We start from the raw sequence: 17,926 nt of genomic DNA, 5'->3' as shown, positions 1-17,926 counted from the left end.
CTATTACATGCCATGTTTTTCAAAGACCATGAATTAGCTTAACTGTCTTTAGTGTTGTGCGTCACTTCAGATAAGCCTTCAAGTACCTGGCTGTAACTCCATGCAGGCACACTCTGTGTTTATTACCAAGGAAAACAATACAAACAAAGAGAAGTTCCTCTTTCAGGATGTCTGCCTCCTAACAGCTGACTCAGAAGAAGTCTTGGACTTAAAAATAGGCATTTGTTCATGTGCTGACCCGAGGTGAGGTTTACATTTCCCTTCTGACAAAAAATGTCTGTCTTGCCTGTCAGGTCAGGTCATTTCCTGACTTTCTCATCCGAATCCCAAACTAAACTGGGGATATGGAAAGCAAGACAGGTGTATCTCTGTAATGTTTTTTTCGAGACAACACTTTTTCACTCACCATTAACTCCACTACCTTCAGAAGAGAGAGGATGAAACAGGTCTCTAGCACTTAAACAGATGAAGCCCAAAAGTGAATAAACCTGATCTCCTCTATCACCCCTGTTTAAGCCTGGTCATACCAACTCCGCTGAGTTTGCCTTGGTATTTGTTTTTCAAAAGAAGTCATAGAGCTTTCTGACAATATCAGTAATAAACGGCACGCTAATGTGCTGAAATGCCCTGACAAAAATTTGACAAAATGAATATAAAATGCTTATGTTCTTCAGATCATACTGCCTCATTTAGGAGTTAATTAGGTAGAACAGAGCAAAGCACTGAAAAGCAAGCATGAAATGCAGCAATTCAAGACTTCTACCAAGCAAATTTACAAACTTTCGGTTATTAGCATAAATCCTTTAAAATCACATAAAGAATTAATCCTAGACACATTTCACATGCATTAAATACTATTAATAAGTGGGATTATTGTATACAACAGATCATTTAATTTAAATATTAAAGATACCGCCGTATACTCAGAAGAGCAGAGCTGAGACCAACCAGGTGTCGCTCTGATTATATAAAGCACTAATTTTATGAAGCACTAACTTCTGGAAATAAGTTCCAAGTCAAGAAGTTATGCAAAGTTTGGAAGAAGAGTGCTGAATACTAAATAACAAGAACATTAGCTTTCCATTCAAAGTTTACTCCTACAGACAGAAAAAAAAGTACAAGATGACAGAATTCCAGAAAGCAGCACAAATCAAATTACTAGGAAGACAGTATTTTCACAATGATCCTACAAACCATTATCGATCCTAAGCATAATATTTAAATAGAACTGCCTTTCTCCAGGTTTTCTCATTTCTCAATATTTTTATTTGCGCAAATACGTTTGGACCTATGATTTTGCTTCAAGTATCACATCACACCTTACAGAGTCTAACAATTACCCATTCAAGTGTGCAACGCAAGCACACAGGCCTGCAGTGTCTCTCGTTTGTACCTCAGATGCAACTCTTAGCACTGAACTCCCTGTTGTACTTTTGATTTAACCTTATTCCATTGTGCTGGTAAAAGCTTTGAGAATGTAAGTCAAAGCACAATCTTCCTCCAAGACACATGAATAATTCCAGAGAAAGACTAATAGTCTAAGAAAGGCCACCACTGTAAAGGAATGTTAATTCTGGTAAGATCAGATTCTGCCCTGCTATTAAGTCCATTAAACACAAGCCCATTAACTTTGATACGGATTGTTCTTCCTTCCATCAAGGGCTGAACTCAGTATGCTGGAGTTTACCTGGTCAAAATCCAGTCCTAACACAGCCTCTACTGTCTGCTCCCAAAATAAGTAAGTATAGAAACACTTTGATCTCAGACAACAGTAACAAATACTTCCTGAGAAACAGACTAATGCCCACCCTTGTTATCTTTTATAGCAATCTCTGAAATCCCTAGTGAAAGGGGATTTTGCTACATGACCTGCACGTTTAGGACTGCCCACTTGTGTTACAGATTGAGGACCTATCTTCAGACTCTGGGTTCTGAAGCAGAAAATAACCCCATGTATGCAGATCCTCATGCCTGCGAGAACCCTTGAGTTCCATGGGGTTCTGTTCAAGAGCCTGTGAGACACCACAACAGACTTTGCTTTAAACTTCCCAGCTATGAAAATACTTTTCCATGGGCCTAATTCTATTCACTTTTTTTTTAATGATTTTAACAGGAGTTATGTGCTACATATGAAGGAATAGGTCAAGCTTTAGGCCTGGCAAGCTTCTGACTAACTACTAGAAGGGGAGTATAAATCTGTTACAGAATGGTATTTCATCAGAAACTGAGCACTGCTAATCATCCCTTTCTAGAAAAAGGAAAAAGAAGTTTATACCAAAACAAACATGAGTTTATCGCTACAGGAGCTACTATTTGCAGATTATCCCATAAATGTGGTCTTAAAAAGAAGCACTTTCACTTACAACTTATGGTGATGCCAAGTTCCACGTTATGCTTCTTTGGTAGTTTTACATGAAACGTTCCACTGCTTGGTATAACTGATTCTACAAAAAAATATATAAAATGTTAGATAATTTATAAGGCACAGCAATTCCAAGTGCATGAAACTATACATGTAAGTTGGTGAAATCACATCAGCATCGCAAGCCATGGGTGAAACAGAGGCGCTGAAATGAAGGAAGTAGGACATACGAAGTATGATTTATACCTCTATAGGTCATGTCATGGTAACTCCATTTTTTTTTAAGGTTTAACTGGATTTATGGAGATTGCACGGGCCAGCAGCCAGCTGAGACTGCAGGTTTTTAGCTCGTATGCAAGTTCTGTGAGCACACGTGAAAATTTTAGGACTGGCAGATCACTTTTAATTAAAAGGACAGGAGATCAAGTCTTAGGGGTTTCAGGCCTTTGTTGCTGTAGGTCTAACAGATTTTTAACTGTCTGCTAAGGTAACTGCCATGGATTTGGTATCTACTGGGAAGAAAAGGAATCAAAACACTAATGGAGAAGCGCCTGTAGCTGACTGAGGGAAAACACACTTGAACAAAAGACCTGTATTTGAATTCTGACTTTTGGCATCAATCCTAGCAAACGTTTGGGCCTTGGCCTGAAAAGGAGCAACTGAAATTACAGTTATGGAAATATATAAACATACATGTGGCAGAGGAGTCTAACAATGAGTATGAGTCTGCCATCATGGAGCGAACAGGAGGAGTACAAACAAGTCCAGGGACTGAAATACATATGACTTCAGCTGTATTTAAATGACTTTATAATTATTCAGTTTTCTTATTTTTTAATATTTCATTTTCTGTGTATATGAATGTACATATTGTATTTAGCTTTTTTAAAAAAACTTTCTACTAGATGTGTGCATACTAAAAGATTACACAGAATTACTCTAGGAACCTTTAGTCTGCTTTTGACTTGATGACTTATAATACTGTTAGCAATAATCACACTATGCAAAATACAGCACATCTGACATTGTTACGACTTCAAAGGAGCTACTGTCAGATGAACACGGAAGTCTCAAAAGTTTTTACTATTTACATAGTGGGGTAGTGCATATACATAATGTGTACTTGTTTGATTTAAACAGTTTGTGATCTTACAGGTGTATTCTGCATGCTGAAACACATTACCAAAGAAAGGAAAGCCACTAGTAATAACAAAGACTCACCAGCAACATTAACAATGATTTTTCTGGCTTTTATTACATCAATTTCTATTATTTTATTTAGATTGTTGGTTTGAGATACTGTAAGTGAAACTCGTCATAGTTTTCTGCTTATCCACCCTTTTATAATACTTTTCTGTCTAGTAAAACATTTCATTTGCTGGCCTGTAGAGGACTTGTCTGCTCAGCAGAATATTTCTATTTCAGGGCACAAAAAATGTCTGGAAATAACTCAGAGAAGGGATGCCACCAGACCTTACTACAGGACTTGTCATTTCTATTTGCGTTCTGAAGCATGCTGCAGAGCTACATGAAATGAGAAAGCTGCACAAAAAGACACACACACGTTTCAAATAGGTCACTTGAAAGCTGAATTGTGTATATGTGAGAAGAAAGTCTCCACCTTGGATGTCTAACACTCGCAATGTACTTGGGATTTATTCCTTCAGTTTTCTTGCAAGACAAAATAACAGTTCATCCATACCTGCAACATCAAATTCTATTTCCAAAGTGACCTTGTTGGTGATAGAGGAGTCTCTGAGCAGTTGATTGGCTTCATCAAATGTGCTGTCTTCCGTCGGGACACCGTTTATTGCCACTATTCTATCTCCTATTTGCAGCACTCCACACCTTGGTACACAACGATACAAAACAACATTCAGATGTGCACATTACCAGAACCAGCAATATCAAACACATTCAACCTAGCCCTGAAGAAGAAGTGTGGCACAGCAGCTCAACAGTCTACCCAGGCACAGAGGGGGATAGAAGCTGCTGCCGCCCCTTTGCACCAAGACACCATCAAGCACTCCCAGCACGGGTCATGCTCTCTAGGTGCTGGGACCCAGGAAGCGGGGCACGGCCTCCACTCCTCCACGCCCCTCATGGACATCACCTTTGTCCCCAACACTGGGCCACAGGTGTCGTAGCTCTGCAATGGCAGCTAGTACTTGCCTGTGCAACTACCATTGTTCTCATGCCATGATTAACGATGTACATAAGCACAAAAATGCAACCGAAATGCTGCAATGAAATCATTAGTAAGTCTAAACTCTGGTATTCCCTAAGATTTGGTTCTGTACCAAAACTTAACAGTGCTGGATACGGCCTCCCCCCATGGCACGCTGCAGATTGCTATTCTGACTTTAGCAATGTTCCTGATTCTTTTTTCCTTTTGCATGAATACAGCTTCCAGTCTCCTGCTGGAGGACTCTGGATGATAAAAACACTGGTGCTTGTCATTCTTATAGCTGATCAAGCATATGAAATATCATTGTCAGACCAGACAGTTTATTACTTGCCACACTTCTGCTGAGCAAGGCCCTGCAGTTTATCACAAATCGAAAGCAACAGGCCCGAAGTACCCCGAGGAACGCTCGCCAAAACCTGCTTTACAGTCAACTGAAAGAACCTCACCTTTCCGCTGGACTGTCAGACTCAATATAGGAAATGAGAGGTGGAGAAGACAAGGTCTCAGTAGCAAACACGCTACCCTGGAGCTGTATCCCAAACCCTACTATGGGGTCAGCTGTCAGCACTACTTCTGTGGTTTCTGTGTGGACGACCTGCCCAGCCAAACCGACAGTGCTAGAAGCTAAAGACACTATAAAACAGAGCAGACCAGGAGGAAAGACATTCATACACAGCAGAAATTTCATTGCTCTTTGAGAAAATAGATCTGTACAATAAACCTAGTCAACAAAACATCTCTTTTAAAGTCAAATTTAAGCTAAAGTTTATAAATTATGTATAAACAGTTATGACATACATGAGAATAGAAACCATATGGTTATATGTTAGAATGCAAAAAGATAGTTCTTGTATTGAGTAAAATAAATGTGTTTGACACCCCACCCCAAAAATCTCAGAACATCCTTGAATTCCGTTTGCATCAGGTTTGAGGTGTGGATGAGCAGAATTTCCACAGGAGCTAAGGGAAATGAAGGCACAAGCTCAGCTGTTATTCAGGCTGATTCCCACGAGCTCTTTTGAATGTCTGACAGCAAATCATCGTTCTTAGCAACAAAGCACATGTCCCAGGCTTGCTTGCAAGAAATCAGGATGCCTTCCTCTTGTACGTGTTTACTACATGTCAGCAATTTTTCAGGCTAACTGGGTAGTGTAAGTTGAACAAACCCCTCTCTTTTAGCAATCAGTATATCTCAAGAGATTGTGAGAAAAAAAAGTTCTTTGGGGTCTCCTGAAGGAACTGAGGGACTCTTCTGTGAGAAACACAGGCAGCTACTTTTGTACTCCTGATCTACTCCTCTCTCTGTTCTCTTTTGTTCTGAATAGGCTGCATTACAGAACAAATCAAGAGAAAAACAACACTGATATTCAATGCAATTACCTACGGAAGGAAGGAGACTGCACCTTTGGTTCTTTGATCTCTGCCTAAAGGTCTACTGTATCACTCATTCAGTTCCCCCAGTGACAAACTACTCCTTTTCACTATGTCATGCACAGAAAGCTAAGATTTTTTTGAAGTCCTGTTCAGACCAGTAAAGTAAGGGTATGGTATTGTAATGGTAACACTCCAATGATGAGGATTCTGAATGTTTTCATGTTATAAATCTACGCCATCACCTCTCCACCTCTAATTTCCTTCAAGATCCATTTCTGCCTGCAGTAGCTACTAAGCATTAGATAAGAGTTCAAGGTTTATCTGAGGGATAGTTTAGTTCATGGTTTATCTGAGGGATTGTTCAACTGTGGATTTTTTTTTTTTCTTAGATGTGGAAAAAAATGAGTTCTTGTTTTTACATTATAGATAATATTAGCACAGCTGTACAAAGTTCTCAGCGGTTTTGTAAGTATTTCCCACACACTACAGGCATTAGACTTTTGCTCTGAAATAGTACAAAATCTGATTAATGCGGCATGGTTGGCAATGACTATCCTATTGCAAAAGCTTCACTTGCCAAAAAACTCATGAGTTTCTGTTTTCTTTCAGCAAAGCTCCTTTCAATTCTGAAACTGTCTTCTCCAAATTACTGTGAAATCTCACTCATATCTTGTTTTCATTTTCCTTTGTAAGAATTGTGTATTGTTTCACTTATTCAATAGCTTCCTTCTTACTGTTTCTTTTATCTGCACTGAGTAAGACATGCTCATAACCAAATGAAAATACTAATAATCTTAGGAATGGCCACCAGCTTTTGCATTTACTGTATGTGAGAAATAGGTTTCTCTAGCCCTCAGTGCTGCAAAGGCTAAAATATGACTAAACCAGATAAATTCAGAGTTAATATAATACTAGATCCCCTAACACATCTTCTAGAAATAAACTAATTTTAGGGCATCCAAGCTCAGAAAAGTTCCATTCTCCCTTTCTTTAATGTCATACAACAATTACTTGGTAGCTGCGCCTTTGTTTCCCATCACTTAGGCGTCTGTTCCTCCTCTGAAGCAGCCATCCAGCTGACTCTGTAACTTTGTTACTCTTTTTCTAATACCCTACCAGGAACCTAAAGGTCTTAAAATATTTATTTCAACTTTTAGGACAGCTAAGGTTTTAATTCACAATGGGAAATTAAATTAGTATTTCTGGGATTAAAAACTCACGCTGATAAATATTTTGATGATGTGGACACTTAAAAGTGAATTAGGAACTCCTCCCACTCCCAAAGGAAATGAAACAGACACAGGAACAAAAAAAGCAGAGATGAAAACATCCTTTCCAAATAATGTAACAACAGCTATCTGTTAAGCCTCTATAAAACGCCACAGATACCCAAAAACATGACTTGGAGCATGTTGAGGTTTGTAACTCAATAATAATTGCAGCAAGAAACACTCCTATTTTTTTGGCTGCTTGATGGATTTGAAGTTTTAGAGACCAGGAAGCACCCTTTTTTGCTTTAAAACGGGGGCATGGATGTGTATGTGGTTCCAGTGAACCCTGGTTGCTACTGCTAGGGGTACGTTTTAGCATATTTGTATAGTTTTTGTCCAACTCTTAGCAACAGTCCTGGGGGCTGGTTTACTATACGCTCTGCAGTTACATAAATAATAATCTTGAATTTGAAGACTATGTACTTGTTGCTTTCATTCCTGCAGCTGTACGAGAAGCACAGCAAGATGTATTTAAAGGTGCCTATATGGATTATTATGCCTGCAATCTCTTGCTCTGACCCTTGAGAAACTGCAAAACATTCATTATTCCTCCTGGTAGCAGCTAGCTTGGATGTGCCGAGAAAACAGCACCCATGCGTGTCTAAGACCCTCTCTAATTCCTATCAGATATGCAGCCCTAGTAACAATTACGTAAATTGGTATAAAAGTGTCTCAATTTCAAGTACTAATATGGACCTACTACGAAATACTTCAGGATTTATACTTTAACTGAATAATAATGTGTTTCCACAATGAATAACATACTTTAAAACCAAAAAAATGAGAGGAAGAAAAAAAACTGAAAACAAGTGGCATAAACAAAGCACGTGACAGCAGGGCATGCCTTCAATTTTTACAGCCACACGTTTGGAAAGATCTATGTAACTAATGCTATGATTGTAACATCATGGCCATGAAAGTCTTGTAAATCCCTGTACCATCACACTTCATCATCATGAATTTTGGCATGATCCCATTAAGTCATGCAGGTTTTCCTAAATGATTTGCAATGTAAACTGTACAGCACTCTTCATCAACAGATCTTTTTCTTCCCAAATGACATTTTGAAAGATAATTATTAAGTTACATTAATAAAACCCTCAAATGATCCAATCGGATTAAAGAAAAAAAAAAAATCCCACTAAAATTAAGAGAGTGTGCTATTCCTTTCCTGTGAAAAGGACAGCAGTCGATGCTACCTGGTTCTCATGAGCCTCTCACAAAAGGAGAGAGGCAAGGTTTCCCAAGTCCTGTCAATGGATGGTGGAAGGGCACAGGACCAGTCATTCTCTATCATGGTCACTTGTAGCACATTCAGTCCAGTGTGGGTCTCTCAAGTTGGCTGTTACTGCAGTCACAAGTACGGGTGTAAGTCTAGCAATAGGAGTAAGGAACTCTGCATGGGCTGAAAAGCAAGCTCACAGAAAGGGCAAGCAAGCCTGGCTGGCCAGCTTTGGAGGAATAAAGCCAGCTCTGATTCGGGGTTGCTGATGTATTCACTGCTCGTAGTGAGGCACAGACTCACTCAGTGATGGGGCCAGTTCCATATATTTTGTTATGCTCTATATCCAGACCTCACGATGCAAACACATAATAAGCTACCCCACAGCAAAGCCTCATGCTAATTCCTTCAAGCTAGAGATTTGTTTAATCATAGCAGCCTGTCACCCACAGGACCTTCTGACTTCAGGAATCTTTCAAGGGGGCTGCAGTGCTTATGTGACTGTCCCTCTTAAACCTAATGTCACTGGCCTTGTTTTGCGCCTTTGTAAATTGCAGGGCAAGGCTTCCTTGAAGGAAAAATATCTGAAAAATGTAACAACACAAGTAACAGCTGTCTCCAAGATCCATAATAGGATTAGCTTTCAGGATTAACAGTCCTCTGTTGCATGGAACAGCTATAATATGCACAATCAAAGAACTATTTTTTGCATCCAGCATTATTTTACTATTCAAATCAATTGCTATTAGTGTAACATTAGTACTGTTTCTCACGCGCACGTGAGGACACATAAGAGCTGGACCCTTACTGATGGACACACTATCCCCCCGTGACCCAAAAGAATGCCTTAGAACGTAACATGTCAACAGATGAGTCATGAAAAATTAAAAAACAAAAATGCACTTGTAGGCAAACTTTATATAAAAATATTTGCTTTAGGAATGCAATGCACAGCAGCTCAGTTTTTCCAGAGTGGACCTGTGAGTATTATTAGCTGGAGCAGATAATTTACAGAGCAGTTCTCACTTCTCTGCTCTGGAGGAACTGCGCTGCTGAGGACCACAGGAAGGTGGACAAGCCAAAAGGAGAGGCGGCACTTCCATGGAATCTGTGAAACAATGCACTGATAACAGCCGTACTCTCTCTGGTCCAGTGAACGCTTTGCAATACACAAAGTGGGACAGCCTGAAATATATCCACCCTGGCTTGGGAAATTACTGACTCCTGGGAAACCCCTGCTTTGGATCCCAGAGAGCAGTCACAAACAAGGCTATTTAGTCTTCACTGTTATTTGTCACTCTTCCTCACAAAAATGACTGTACAGGTTATGGGGTAGATGTAAACATTAAAACTACCTAGGATATACTGTGGCAAGCTCTTCTCCTTCCATAATGCAATAGTCCGTTGAGCTTACCAGCAATGTGGTTTTGACTATTCAGCTATGAATTATACTCCCTGGTGGAAACAGGAATAGTTGATAAAGGAATCGGAAAATCACTCCAGTAATGGTATAACAAACTCTTCCATAATTATCTGAAGAAAACATTGCTTTATATATTTCAGATGAGATCGTTAAGCTGCATGGCCTCTACTCATATCATTTTAGCACCGGACAAATATTTCTACGCTGATGTTTCCTTCCATCTAACAGAAACTCCAACTGTTCTCTCTCTTGCCTAGTGGATATATTCATTAAGGTACTTTGTACCTTTTTCCTGTATCTTCCCCCTCCTCCACCCATTCCCTGCACATTTTGAGCAAATGCTGTTACCACCTACAGGAGCTTTTGAAGTCCTTCTTTTTCATCCTCCGCCTCATCATTGTCCCACGCGGGCTGGTGGAGTAGAGGCTGCGAGGTAAGGTCCCCATGTTCAGGGAACTCAGGCTGTATGCACTCATGGAGGTAGGAGAGAAGGATGAAGACACCAAAGCTGCTGTAAGAAATCAAACACTTGGCATACAGCACAGTCTTCACGGAAGAGTGTGGCACATGCCTGAAACTCATCAATGAATCAAACAATGTGCACGATGCACAGGAACGGTTTGTGCACTTCCAATAACAGAGACATTAAACCACATAGGTGACCCTATGTAAAAGTACAGCCAGCATTTCATGAAAATACCTGCTGGAAGCTAACAAAGATACTGTAGATACAGGAAGTACATTCACAGTATACAACTTCTTTTAGGCGAAGCATGTTAAATGAAATTTTTCAACACATATCCATGAATCAATGCAGATCAATATGTCTAGATACACTGATATTAGCAGGCCTTTTTGTAGTAGGTAATTTCTGACAAAAGATTTGTAAGCAGTGCTTTGCATTCAAAAATCATGATTTAGATACAATACTCAAAGCTAATGATCTACTCATACAGAAGAGCAGATTCATTCAGAATTTTTAAGCCTTTTCCCAGCTATAAGGGTTGCCTTGTTAAAAAAAGGAAAAGGTGTAAAATGTCAGAAACAACCTCGGCATGGCTATGAAAAAGTGTAGCATCTTTAAAACTGAAAAGGTTTTAGTGCCTGAAATGGGAAAAGTATGAGTGAAAGAAGAGGGAGGAGGAAGAAGAAAAAGAAGAGGAGAGAACATCTCAGCAGGCAAAAGCGTGGAACATTACGAAGGCTTTTTTGAGGAGGTGCTTTCTGGAATTTCAGAGCTGGCATCCTGCAATGGTCAGGGTGGTAGGTGTTATAATGGTGGTAGGTGAGGAGGCTGTTGTGGCTGTTGGCACATGAATCCCAGGTAGGTTGCCTGTTGCTTCTTTGAACCTTCACTGCCCACATGAAAGGATGATGGAAAATCAGAAAACAAAAGGACCAGAGAAGAGGGAAAAGTAACTGAATTGCATAAACAAAACATAAAGAAGTCCAAAAATGAAAATGAACTTAAAATAAAATAAAATGAAATAATAAATAACTTGGTCTTGTCTTTTTACCAGGGGTGCTAACTTGAGGAACAGAAATAATATTTTTTCTCAGAACAAATGCTTCTGAGTTGTTTTTTTCTCTTGTATTTGTTTTTAAGAAGATTAGTACTGAATCAATTTCTAATCTCACTCTGGCTTTAGAAGCTAAGATTGCAAACTTCCTTAGAAAACACTAAGGTATTACATACGACCACTAACTGAAGGTTAATAAGTCTCTGCTTGCATTCTTCTACATTAAAAAGACCAACTAGATACTATACATAGCACTGTCTAGACTGGAGATGTTTACTTGCCAGTCATTTCAACTTACTGCATTGACATTTTAATTTTGCCACCATCTATTGTTGTCATTACGTTGTTCTAAGCAGTAAACGACTTCCTTGGGCCAGCAGAAAAATTACTCTATCCTGAAGCCCAGTTAATAAAGAGTTCTTATTGATTAGTTGGATGTGCAATTTCATGGGTTTTTTTAAACTTGATCTTCAAAACTTTAAAACGATTCTTTTCTGGGTGAAATCTGAGACCCTATTTGATATCTGATTCTACGCATGGGGAGTCTGGGATATGCCAAAAGTGAAGGCCAGTTTTTACCAAGAGAACAGGAAGCATTTCAGCTGATGTGTCAAATATTAAAAGAAAATGATTGAAGTCACCCTCCATTAAATACAATCTATTCATCATTAAATTCAGCGTAGCCGTGCCCTTGCTGAACCGTAGAGAAACACCTCAAACTGGGAAATAGTCACTGAATTTTTGTCTTAAAACCACTGAGGGATTCACCCGTACTATCATAGAATGGTTTGGGTTGGAAGGGACCTTAAAAGTCACCTAGTTCCAATCCCCTGCCATGAGCAGGGACACCTTCCACCAGAGCAGGTTGCTCAAAGCCCCATCCAACCTGGCCTTGAACACTGCCGGGCAGGGGGCAGCCACAGCTTCTCTGGGCAACCTGTTTCACTGCCTCACCACCCTCATGGTGAAGAATTTCTTCCTTATATCTAATCTAAATCTGCCCTCTTTTAGTTTATGTAAGTTACAGTCTTTGGCCCATGAGCTGCCCAGTGCCAGCAGAAAAGCTATCCTTCTGTTTCACTTCATACTACATGAGTAATGATCTGCTAATTATCTGACTGTATTAGCCCTCCTCTGACTCAAAAGCAGTGCCCGTCACTGTGCGAGGAGCACATGCCAGGGAAGGGAGAGGAACAGGAGAGCACAGGGGCCCGCCACATCCCTGGGGGCGGTTGGGACAGTCAAGGCGCTCGCACTGCCAGGCCTGGCCCTGTGCCCTCCGTCAGCATGCCCCGGGCCCGGGCCCGTGTCCCTCCCTGAGGGCACCCCCGCTGTGCCCTGACCTGTGTTTGAATTAAAAGCATTCTTTTTTCCTTTTTTTATTCCCCCTCAACAGATGACAAAGGGGAGGGGGGAGCACTCAGCGCCGCCGGCTCACCTGGGCCCTGAGGACCCTTGCCCGCTGGCACCGGTGACCTCAGAGACTTCAGAAAATCTCCTGTCAGTCGGAAAAGTCCCAGAAACAGCAGCAGTAGCCTGGCATGGCCATATGTATCTTACAGACATATTGTATCTTCTCAGATGAAACCGTCTCTTTGGCTGCACACACAGACAGCAAGATCTCCGACCTTCAACTATTGTGTAAAAATTAAAATCTGTCAGGAACAACGTGGCCAGGTGGATTTTCATTATTTTCAAGTTGCTGTGAGGCTTGTCTAACTAAAAAGACTGCTCCCAGCAGGAAATCATCTGATAGTCTTTGATTTTTTTTAACATTTTATTTTCACGCTGAGGGTAGAGATGAAAATGTCCTACAAAGTGGGAAGGTACACAAATTCAGTTTGCTCAGCTTGTAGAAGGATAATCCCAAATCAACAAAACTTCTGTAAAAGAAAATCCTATCGTGTGTAACCGTAGTAATTTAGCGGTAATTTGAGCTATTCCAACCCAGGGTTGTGTACAGTGAACATAAAACTAATGGGGCAGCAAGAGAAATGAATGTTAGCAGCACAGTAAAAAGGAAAAAAACCATGAAAAAAATTCTGATCTTTTATAGTGTTCTCCATTTTATTTTAGGGCTAAAATTTCAATTTATTTTATATACTGACTTTCCTGCCCATTTTAAATTCCCAACATGTTCCCATAAGACCAATAACCGAGCTGAACAGATACAGCCCTAATGACTCAGCTTATCCCAGACACGTAAAGGGAGTTTTTCAAACTCTGCAGCACCTAGGCCATACCACACCTGATGAGAGGTTGTTTCCAAGAGGGTACTTGCTTCCATAAAGCATGTTACATCTTGAATTGTTCGTGATATTGGAGGAGCACCACCTGGTGAGCGGCTGTGAAGGGCTGTAAACATTCTACTGATTCTGCCTTCTTAAGAAAGCAACTTTATTACCTTAGGGAGATTTCTCCCTAAAGATCCTCTTATGTAACTTTTGCAGATCCCCTTGATATGATTTAGTAATGGCCAGTTATGAATTGTGACATGGTAAGAGCACTGCTTTTTCTAAGCATCTACACTGGGTCAAGGTGACTAACACATTAACAGCATCAATTTGTTTTAAATGTCAGTTAAGAAACCAACTGCTTGAAGTAATACAATCTTCGACACAAATCTTTGGCCCTGGTACTCATCTTCCCAAAAGAACCACTCTTCAAAGGTTCTTTAATCAGCCAAAAACTGATTGTGTGACATCTCTGTTTCAACAAAATGAAAGATTTGTTTGCAATGTACTGTCATAACTGAAAAGAATGGAAATATATTGCAAAATTTGGTCTCCATCTTATTCTGCTTCTGCAGTATCTGTCCCTGCTCCTTCGCCCCTCTAAACCGGGTTAAGTAGAAAGGGGAAAGAGGTGCAGCTGAATAATGGAAGAACATGGTATCGCAAGGGTTACTTTTTGTCCACCTTCGTCTAGGAGAAAACAGTGTCTCCTCAGCCACTAGTTCAATATTCACTGCTCTGACAAACTGACTACAGCATTGCTTACCCAGGGACAGCCTGGATCTTAGATAGATGTCCAAGAACATTTACCATCACTGACATTTCCAGGCCTCAGAAATCTTGACTTGGTCTAAAGGGCAGAAGCACAGTACCACAGGCTCAGAAAATGGTAGCACTGGTTCATGCTGCAACACAGGTACCTGTTCGCTGCGTATATGACAAACCTTGCTACTTTTCTGATGTCCATCAACATGTGCTATTTTAGACTGAATTTATGAATACTGTGAAGGAGCCACTTTCTCAGGATTAGTTAGAAGACAAGAAAGGCAGTCTACATCTTCAAATACTAAGCCATTTTATATATATTCGAATTGAAAATGGAAAGCCAATCTCTTCAAGCATGTTGGTATGAAATAAATATCATGGTGAAAAAGGGCTGGCGTCTAGAGAACTGTTTCCAAACAAACCTTTTTCATAAGCACCGACAAAGAATCCATGATGCAATCTCAGAAATACTTTAAAACATGATAGCAATAAATAATAATAATGCCTTTTAACAAGAGAAAACATGGGGGGTTTTTTGAGGTATTTTAGGGGAAAACAGGTGTTATTAAGGAAGTGGTCATAACAGACTACCAAGTCAATATGTTGAAAAGAAGTTGGCTGTGGTCCTTCCTCCCCCTTCTAAATTTAAGAAGCAATTTAGAGATTCATTTACTGAAGTACCTAGTTGCCCCCACAATGACTACAGCAGTAGAGTCAACAGCGTCTTTATGTACATCTACAAGTGCACAGAGCCTTTTCTCAGTAAAACATTTCCCTCTCTATCCATAGAAATCTCGGAAGGTACATTAAGGCTGAGAAAACACAGCTTCTCAGAAACTGCAGATGCATAAGCTGTGGAGCTGAAACAACATTTACAGACATAACTGCCGCGATAGTTTTCTTGGCCACCCAGCAAAGGCAGGCAAAGCAAAAGACAGAAAAAGAAAGGGGGATTTGGTGCTACAGGTCCTCTTACCGTGCTCTGGGCCTTTCAGTGCTAGCCGTGTCTGGTGGTGAGGAAGGATCTCCAGTTTGACATTATCCGCTGCATTAGCCAAAAATTGCGTTGCTTCTACCAGCGTACAGTACTCCATGCTGGTGCCATCAATGGACAGAATATGGTCTCCTACATGTAATGCACCACATCTACATAAAAGGGGAAAAACTCGGTATGATCAGGTATGCTCTTTGCTTGGAAAAGGAGTTTTACTGCCTTCAAACTGGTCATGAGAACTATGAGCGTGTTCTTTTTTCGAGAGAGAGATTTGTGTTTTGTAGGCATTGTCACTGGTCAGACTTTATATCTATTAGTACAAACCTTAAAAACAATTCAGTTAATACAGTATATGCCAAGATATCACTCACAGAACTGGAATGGGGTAACTGACTAAAAAAATATGTGTGAATGGCAGCAGAATAAAATGAGGAGAGCTTAAGGAGACTCAGCTTGGTCACGTATCCCTCACACAAGCACCCAGTTCATCATTTTTTGAGTTATAGTTCAAACATTTAGTAGTACAAAAGCTGTAAATGACGATGAAATTATGCAGTAGTCAAACAAATAATGAAACCAGGGCTAGCATGGTGACTTGAAGAGTGGGGTGGGGAGGGGGCTATCTGCTAAATCTCGCTGCACTCAAGAGACTGGCTACTGGATGAGTTGAGAAATGCAAACACAGCAGTCAGCATCCCGACGTACCAGTCAAGTGGACAGCTCCTTTAATTGGTTACCCCCTGCGAAACGGGAAAAAACAGAGGGAGAAAATTAAAGCATCCTGCACCATTGAACTGGAGAACACCCCTGGATCAATGGCCGTCACTCTCAAAGGTTCTACTGTAGGGAAAAGCCCACAGAGGAGCTGTAGACTCACTGCTACAAGTGGGTGCTACCAAAAGCACCGTTGTCAAAGAAGAGTTACAAGGTAGGGTGACCGGGGACATGCAGGAGGATTTTGCTGCTGGAACGTAATATTTAAGGATTTTTTAGATAGAGGTATGTATATAGAAATACACTGCATATGTATAAACACATACACACACGCACGCACACATCCCAGCAAAGACCTCACAGCTCTGTTAACAGAAGCTTAGACCGCTGGGAAAAAATATCTGAGGTTTTTTAATGGTTTAAATGGCTTTATTTAAAGGTTTAAATGAAGTGGAAAAATTACTGCAAAATAACTCCAAAATACAGAAGCCAGTCTTCCTAATACCTCAGTCATATTCTAAAATATCAATAAAAAAATCCAGACATAAGGACTTCCATTTCACTGTGCCATGAGAATGAGTGATACATTCTAAAAGAACACTTCAAGGTTGCAAAGCCTCAAAATTTACTTCCCTTGACAGCTGTTCCATATTGTATGCTTACTTTAAGAATTCCAGTGGGTTTTTTATTTTTTTAACTACTAATCTCCGCTGCAGCACTACATTTAATAGTCAGAGCAGACCTCTAAACCTCTGCGTTGCATAGTGCAAGCAGACAGTCACATATTACATGGGGGCTGGCTTATGTCATTGAATACTATGTGAATGAGCTAACACAAATGGTGCCCTGGAAGTCTTAAACTCAGCAGCATGGAACAACGATCTGACAAAGTGCTAATTTTAAGACCTAGGAATGTTGAGAGCATCTGGTTCAGGCAAATTCATCAAAAATGGAAGGGTTTCTTTAAAACCAAACCAAGCAGAAGTAGAAATCAAATGGATGTATGGACCTGCAGTGTCAGCGCTCTGTCACACTCACCTGTCTGCAATACTTGCAGATTTTATTTTGTCTATGACAATGACCTGCTTGTTGCAGCACATCGAGGTAGTTAGTGCAACCCCAAGAGCAGCACCGGGAGTTTTGGCAACTTCAACTAGCAGCGGCCCAGACGCTGTCGCTACTGAATCTGTTAAAATTAGACAACAAAAGATCAGTATTATACTAAAGTGGCACTTAAAACATTTTCGTATTTTCCCACATAAAATCTCCGTGGATATTCTATTTCTCTAACCGGACAACATGCCACATAAAGAAATTCTGGAATAGTATCAGTTTCAGTGTCAAGAATCAGCTCTTCTTGTTGAACTCACTAAAAGCAAGAGGAGGTTTGTGAATCTGGGATGTTGGGAAGCTTCTGACTGTGTCAGAATCAGAGATGGACCAGGTTAGGGGACCAGGATGTGTTAGTGAATCACTCTCTTGCACAACAAGCTAAAAGTCACCTGGAATTTAAAACACGCATGCTGAAGAAGCAGAATTAATTAGAAAAGCAGAAAAAGTTCTGTTAAAAAAAAAAACCTGACGTGAATAGAGAAGAATGCTAAACTGACTTTCAGAAAAGAAGGGGCAGGTCCGTAGACAATAGCTATAATAATTAAATGAAGGTGAAGGAAGAGTCTACCAGGAATCCCTCACAAAAAGAAACAACAATTTAGCAGAAAATGGAGAAAGTGCAGGAGGCATTACAGCTAGAAATAGTAGGAGTTAAAGCAAAATGCATGTGAGGAGGTTCAGAAAATTCCTGTAATATCCTGTCACGGGATAAAGTACTGCCTTGCAACAGGGCACAGATAACAAAC

At 40.2% G+C, this 17,926-nt stretch overlaps 1 protein-coding gene across 9 annotated transcripts in view; it reads right to left on the bottom strand.

Annotated features, from left to right (window-relative positions):
- Positions 1-17,926, bottom strand: part of GRIP1 (glutamate receptor interacting protein 1) — a 353,630-nt gene that overhangs the window by 32,316 nt on the left and 303,388 nt on the right. For 6 of the 9 annotated variants that reach the window (XM_075427891.1, XM_075427895.1, XM_075427897.1 and 3 more), the window contains exons 8-13: positions 17,106-17,253; positions 15,336-15,505; positions 10,196-10,351; positions 4,997-5,183; positions 4,065-4,210; positions 2,364-2,444 (exon numbers count right to left, since the gene is read on the bottom strand). In XM_075427891.1, the coding sequence (XP_075284006.1) occupies positions 2,364-2,444; positions 4,065-4,210; positions 4,997-5,183; positions 10,196-10,351; positions 15,336-15,505; positions 17,106-17,253 (888 nt within the window). The remainder of the gene's footprint in view (positions 1-2,363; positions 2,445-4,064; positions 4,211-4,996; positions 5,184-10,195; positions 10,352-15,335; positions 15,506-17,105; positions 17,254-17,926) is intronic. The other 3 variants (XM_075427890.1, XM_075427898.1, XM_075427893.1) reach the window with 2 other exon arrangements.

This window comes from Opisthocomus hoazin, chromosome 8, assembly GCF_030867145.1.
Source record: "Opisthocomus hoazin isolate bOpiHoa1 chromosome 8, bOpiHoa1.hap1, whole genome shotgun sequence".
Lineage (NCBI taxonomy): Eukaryota > Metazoa > Chordata > Aves > Opisthocomiformes > Opisthocomidae > Opisthocomus > Opisthocomus hoazin.
This window is presented reverse-complemented; position numbering and strand designations above follow the sequence as displayed.